A 7,532-nucleotide genomic window follows, 5' to 3' on the forward strand; every position below is an offset into this window, starting at 1 on the left:
CTGCACTAAGAGTTTAGCTTTCTTGTTTTCTCCCCCTCTTCACATTAATAATGTATTAGTAAATGTCAAAATGAAAATGAACTAAGATTAATAAATGCTAAAGTATTGTGCATTCTTAGTTCATCTTATGTAGTTACACTTACAGTATATTAACGAATGAAACCTTATTGTAGTGTTACCAAATTTGAATTGCGTTACATTCAAGAACACAAGACGTGCTAAAGACAATTAATTAAGAAACTGCACTTATTTTGCATCTTCTCTTATATCTATAACGCTTTTCCATTTCGGAGTTCCCCACAGGAGTGTTCAAACCAAATAAATCTTATTTTTAATTTCAGAGTGTACACGTTGTCTCCGCGGGTGTAGGCTAATGTGTGTTGGTGGTGAGGTAGCCTAAAAGGGGAACAGCCGAATTTCGACCCCCTGCCAAATGATTACCCCCCTCGTTGAAGTCAGTACCTGATTGCCTAATCCTAACCCCACCCCTAATCCTAACCCCTCCCCCACAACTAATCCTAAACCTACCAATACTAGGGGGGTAATAATTTGGCGGGGGTCGAAATTCGGCACAACACCGGCAGTGGACCAAAGCACTGTGAGGAAAGGGAGGGGGGACTCACAATGTTTAAAACGTTGTTTTGTTGTTGCCCCGTTTGCATTTGTATTGTTTTACTACTTACACAACTATTTTAAGTATAAATCATTAAATTATTTGCAATACACATATTTTAATGATATTTAGGGGGGATAACCCTCAGATGGGGGTATCAAATGTATGTTTTTAAATTATATCAAAACGCGCTATCACCTCGTGTCTCCACTTAATATAGGTAGCATGAATGAAACCTAAAGTTTTATCTATCCACACTCTTCTCCATTCGCGATAACACATTGAAAAAATTGATAACATGATATTTCACAATCACTACTAGGCAAACAAAACAAAAAAGGTGGCTCGTCTCTCCACCTTTGACGGCAGGTGGCGATATGGAACCATGTCGACGTGAATGCCTTTGGAGAAGAAGTCGTTACTTCCGCGTTCCTCAAACACGCGTGTCGCAGTGTAAAGACAGTTGTTGACTGGTGTTTTAATTTATAATTATGGGTAAACTCAAGAAACAAAGTAAACGTAACACGTTTGATTACAATAAAAACAAGAAGAACCTGAAAAGGAAGCTAAGAAGAAAGGAGAAACCGCACATTGAATGGTAAGCATAGGGACATGCTAAATGCCATCTAGAAAGGGCTTTCTTGCTAACAATTTTTTTTTGTTTGTTTTAAGTTATTGGCCTGGTTTCACATATAGGGTTAAGATTAGGCCTTAGTTACATTTAGGACATTTAAATAGCTTTTATAAACATGCCGTAGAAAAAAGAAAACAAAACATTACTGGTGTGCATCTTGAGACAAAACAATGGCACTGACATATTTTAAGATATATAAGTGCAAGTTGCTCAAACATGTAGGCTATTTTAGTCTGGGACTCGACTTAAATCGGGGGAATAATTTAAAAGACTATCCTAAGAAGAAATGTGTGTAATTGAATGTGCATTTATAGTGTACTTCGAATATTTAAAGTATATATATTTTTTCAAAACACCTGTACCTGCAGATAATATACAGTATGAACTAAATACAATTCCACTTAAGTGTACTTAAAGTACACTTTTAAAAAGTGTACTTATTTAAATCATCATGTTTTCATAATATTTTGTCTTGCTTTAAAGAAGTACACTTATTTTGATGTGTTGACTAACATATTAAAGCACTTGTAAAGTATTAGATTATAGTTTTAATTGTAGTGTGTTATTCTATTTTGCATTTAATCTTATTATATTTTATGTACTAAATTGCAACTTCATCATTACAAAAGGATAATTAACAAATATATTTAAATGCATGACACAAAAGTTTCAATAGAAACGACATTAAACTAAAACATTACATACGCAATTACATATAAACATGTACTTAAGTGTGTCAAAAAAGCAGTTTCGTTGCATTTCATTTAAATGTAATCTACAATACATTTTAATTTAATTTCAATTAACTTGAGATTAAGTGTCTGAAAACATTGCATTCATTTTGCTACAATAAAGTATTTTATTTTATAACCCTTTGTGCGTCAATTTAAAACAGTTAATCTGAGGTCCTTAGAGGTCAAAAAAAGGTCATAAAAAATGTAAGCGTTGGAGCACAGACTTAAGTTTGGTCTCATTTTATTTAAAACTTAAAACATGAAAGCAAGTGTTTGCTTTATAGGAGCCATCTGGTAAAAAAAAAAAAAATAGTACACATTTTATTTGTGAAGCCTTGCCAACAGAATGAAAGCCTATTATCAAAGAATGCATACTTTTATAGTTAAATGGCCCTGGGATTGAAACTTGCAGTTTTAATGGGTTTCAATGGGGACATTTTGGTCCTTAAGGTTGTGAGCGCAACTATTTTGTGTGTACCAAGTGTAAAATAGATTTATTAAAGCAGGGTGAAAGTAAAATTCCAATAACATGACAAAAATGTCCTTAAGGATGCCCAAGGGTTAGTCTTTTTAGAAGTATGCTCAAGTGTATTTTCACAAGAGTGATCAAATCTGTTGTTGACTTCTATTCTACAACGTTATGCAATTATGAAGTTTGTCATGAAACGGGTTATCTAACAAGTCCTCAGATCCGTAAAGCTTGGGATGAACACAAAACAGTGAAGCAAAATCTACAAGACATGGGACTGTCACCTGGAACCAAGGGCATGCTTCCTATTAAACCTAAAAAGGCAAGTATCAAGCTTGAATCACCGTTACAGTGTGTTTCTACAAACACTGCCTGATCGGGACAACCAATTGCTTTAATCTGATGTTTCAGGACACAAAAAGTGAACCAATGGAGGCAGTTGTGTTGAAACCCTATGTCATTAAAGGTACGTTTTGAAACCAATGCTTATGAAATCTGTTATTCTTGAGATGTAGTAATATTTTCATGCACTGACATTATGATTTGGTGTTTTGCCTGCAGAAATGGAGGCAGAGGCCAATCTCCGTGGGAAAGACAAAACCACGTGCTCCACCGACATGATTGAATATGTTCAACACATGGTGAAGGAACACAACGAGGATTACAAGGTCAGAGAGAGCCAGTATTGTACACAAATAACACTCTTTAGGTAGAGTTCACGTAACTGATTATGCTTTATTGACATTTCAGGCAATGGCAAAGGACGAGAAGAATTACTACCAGGACACGCCGAAGCAGATCAAACGGAAAGTGGAATTATTCAAACGGTGTCATCCCGAGGAATATGCCGCGTTCATTGCGTCTCTGCAATCTCAGAAGTCTACGTGATGTCACGGTGAAGAACTGGGGTCTCAAACTGCTAGTCAGAATATCACCTCTTCAGTCCTGCTCCTGGAGACACACTGTCCGCCAAGTTTATATCCAACCTGCATGTGAACTTTTTTTTTTTTTTTTTTAGGGATCCTGAAGAGGTGATCCTTTATTAGCTGGTTCAGGGTGTGCTTGTTTAAAGTTGGAGCTAAACTCTGCGGAAGCAGTGTTGAAGACCTCTAACCTAGGGAGACTTCAGGATGAGAGGATTTCCAACAGTTCCTTTCTACTATGGCATCTTCAAGAACATGCTAACTTTTAAGTGTTTAAATGAATCTAGTGAGCAAATTGAGTATTTGTAGATGTATATAAGCTTTGCATTTGTAATTGTATGTTGTTGAGTGAAATACAGACATATATAAACTGAATCTGACTTTTAAATGGATGTCTAGTGTGTTTTGGCAAATAAAATTAATACATAGAATTGAAAAATCTGGGATGTGTTCTGCCATATCGAGATAATTTAGAGGTGTTTTTTAAAGAGCTTTATTGTGTTCGTATACTACCGTTCAAAAGTTTGGGGATAATATTTTTAATGTCTTTTAAAAGTCTGCTCACCAAGGCTGCAATTATTTGATTGGAAATACAGTAAAAATAGCAATATTGTGGAATATTACTACAATTTGGAGAAAAAAAATATTATAATATACTTATAACCTTTGATACTTTTTCCAGGATTCTGAGTTTTAAAAAAAGAACATTATTTAAAATAGAAATATTTTGTACCAATATACACTACCGTTCAAAAGTTTAGGGTCAGTGAAATTCTTTCTTTCTTTTTTTTTTAAAAGAAATTAATAGGCTATTTTAATTCAGTGCTAAATTGATCAAAAGTGACAGTAAAGACTTTCTATTTTAATTAAATACTGTTCTTTTAAACTTTTTATTCATCAATGAATCCTGAAAAAAGTATCAAATGTAAAAAAAAAAAAAAAACCTGTTTCTAACATTGATAATAAATCAGCATATCAGAATGATTTCTGAAAAATCATGCGACACTGAAGACTTAAGAGTTATGGCTGTTGAAAATCCAGCTTTGCATCACAGAAATAAATGATATTTTTAAAGCATGTTAAAATAGAAAACCATTATTTTAAATTGTAATAATATTTTTCTGTATTTTTGATCAAATAAATGCAGGCTTGATGCGCATAAGAGACTTAATTAAAAAAATAAAAAACATAAAAATAGTAATGTGTCCAAATATTTGACCAGTAGTAGGCTACTGTACTATTTAGGGATGTGCACGAATATTCGAATTTTCGAATATTCGATCTGTAATTATTATTCGAAAAATAAAATACTATTCGAATTTTATCGAATTTATGAAGCCGTAGGCCTAAATACTTTGCGGCTCGTAAATGCAGTGAATCCCTGATAAATCCCAAGCACTAACTCGCAGTTATAATTAAATGCACTGGGTGGCACTGTGGCGCATGGCATGTTTAACAAGTTGTTTGTATTTTATCATAATGTCGTCGTCTGCCTCGCGAAGTTTGGAATTACTAGTCGAAAATGAGGTTACTAAATGATTTTACAAAATGGAATTACTTTTGATCAAATTAATTTATTAATCTGGAGTTATAATATCATCACCACAATGAGAAATCACATGAAATCCAAACAGCAGCAGTCGACTGAGGAAAGACAGCTGTCTATCACTGCATCACGACTGCAGGTAAGCGCAGCTGTTACGTGCGAGTGATCCGAAATGATAACTTATCTAATAGTAAAATGATAATGAGGTATATTCTTCCTTTAAGTTTTCTTTGAGAGAGAGGTTTAAGAACAGAAAACGCAAGGTGCTGTTAGAAACTTAGAACTAGAACACCGTTATCTTTGTTTCTCTGAAACGTCTGTCAGCGCAGCGCGTTTTCTCACTCGAGCATAAATTGCTCGCGGCGTCCCTCCATGTGGATATTATTGTTTTTCTCAACATAAACGTGAAACAATATAAACACCATAATCATATGCTGACTCGAGTGTATGTGTACGTTCTGTACGATAACTGGCGCAATCTGCTACTCTGCTTTATTAGGCGTTTTTTTCCGTTCGCGCTGCTTGAGCATAATCCTTTTGTTCTTATATTTTTTTGTTTAGGCTACACATAGGCCTACTGTTTAATGTTTTCAATTAAAAGAAAACTTTAACACATGTTGTAAGCTTGTTGTGTATATTGCCTAATCATAAGCTTCTTCAGAAATGGTGACAAAACGTAAAAAAAAAATTACCTTAAAAAATAACGTATTTTTCGTTAAACGTCATTTAAATAAACGAATATTCGAATATTCGAATTTTATGAGCCCGAATATTCGAATGCAATATTTTTGAAAAATGCCCATCCCTAGTACTATTATACTATTGCTGCATAATTATCAATCCTTTTCACGTCACCATTTCGCGTGTTGTTGTCCGCCTACACTTCACATAATAGGCCTGTAGGTGGCGCCTGATTAGCTTCATTTAACCAACTATGATAGTTTGATCAAATGGAAAACGGTGGATCAAAATACATAGACTAAATAAAAGGTGACTTGAATACTACTTACCATTAATGCGACTTTTGGTACTGGTTTTGTCAATTAGCATCCTGAAATTAAACCTGGAACCAGGAAATGTCTATTGAAATTACTGGATTTTGCCTGCAAAGTTTCACCGAAAAATGTTACAATGTGACCGCAAAATTACACCAACATTAGGATAAATAGTAAATAAATACTGTTTTAAAAATATAATCACACGATATTTTTTTGAGGACTTTTTTATCCGACATGTCAGTTGTTATTCAACATTGTGCCAAAATGACGTTGTGTTACATTTTAAACATACCTTTAATACAGAATATTTACAGAGGTGTGTACATGTTTTCAGTGCTGTAGTGCTCCAGTAGACACTGTTGTTGCTTCATCACTTCATCTTAATGTCACATGCTGCATAGCATGGTTATGAATGAGTTCAAATAAAAAATCTTGATAGCAACTGTTCAGCGTTGCGAAATCCTCACAAGACTATAAATGCACTGCATTTGCATAACAAAACTTACATTTATTACATTCATATTTCATTTCTCCATGTATCTCCAGGATAGGAGTATCTGTAGCCAGTGTACTGTAATTTGCAATTAACATGGGGTAAATAAGCTGTTTTTCAAGAGACTTTTCATATAGTTCTTCTTTCATACCACTAGCTCTTGTTGATGCTAATTCAAACCACTTGCATAACCAGACTGTATTGATTTCACAGGCCTTATTTTTGAACAGCTGTGCAAATTCAACACAACGTCTCAGTTAGAAGCCTGAATCACAGTTATAAAAAGAGAATTATCTGAGGCATCCACTATCAACAGCACAATCTGACATGCTGGAGGCAAAAAGCATTCAAGGATTAGTTCATTCACTCGCGGAATGTCCCTATTTCAGGGAAAAAAAAGAAAAGAAAAAAAGATTATTTTTCTCGTAAAGAAAATAAATATTGAATGTTTTTCCATTGTGTCATTATTGTCATGATAATTACAGACATGCCCTAAATTCTCATATCAATAAAATAAATAAATAAATAATAATTTGTCCTGAAGTATAAACATATTTTCAAACTAATTTGTGTTTAAATCAGACAATTAATTATATACACATATATACATATATAAATATATATACATATATGTACACACACACACATATATTTATATACACATATATTCATATATACACTGCCCGGCCAAACAAAATCAAAAAAGTCGCTGTTTGGATTTCCAAAGGCAAATACTTAAGTCAATGATTGGATAATTATTGCAGTGATATCCAATAAGTTCCTGTTTCCAACATTAATAATAAATAAGCATCAAATCAGCATATTAGAATGATTTCTGAAGGATCATGTGACACTGAAGACTGGAGTAATGATGCTGAACAATCAGCTTTGATCACAGGAATAAATTACATTTTAAAGTATATTTGAATAGAAAACCATTATTTTAAATTCGAATAATTACTGTTTTTTCAGTATTTTTGCTCAAATAAATGCTATGCTTGATGAGCATAGGAGACTTCTTTCAAAAACATTAAAAATAGTAATGTTTCCAAACTTAGTTTTGACCGGTACTGTATGTATATATAGCATTTCCAAGCTAAATACTTACAGTTGCAAGCAGGA

The 7,532-nt window shown here is 33.6% G+C and overlaps 1 protein-coding gene across 1 annotated transcript; it reads left to right on the top strand.

Moving 5' to 3' along the window:
• Window positions 1–974: 974 nt before the first annotated feature.
• On the top strand, window positions 975–3,761 carry nop16 (NOP16 nucleolar protein homolog (yeast)). The gene is made up of 5 exons (XM_084387768.1): window positions 975–1,211; window positions 2,664–2,772; window positions 2,862–2,916; window positions 3,012–3,118; window positions 3,201–3,761. Exons 1-5 carry the CDS (start codon window positions 1,105–1,107, stop codon window positions 3,336–3,338), a joined length of 516 nt encoding a protein of 171 aa, XP_084243894.1. The 5' UTR covers window positions 975–1,104; the 3' UTR covers window positions 3,339–3,761.
• The last annotated feature ends 3,771 nt before the right edge of the window (window positions 3,762–7,532 follow it).

Source organism: Rutilus rutilus (assembly GCF_951802725.1).
Source record: "Rutilus rutilus genome assembly, chromosome: 18".
Lineage (NCBI taxonomy): Eukaryota > Metazoa > Chordata > Actinopteri > Cypriniformes > Leuciscidae > Rutilus > Rutilus rutilus.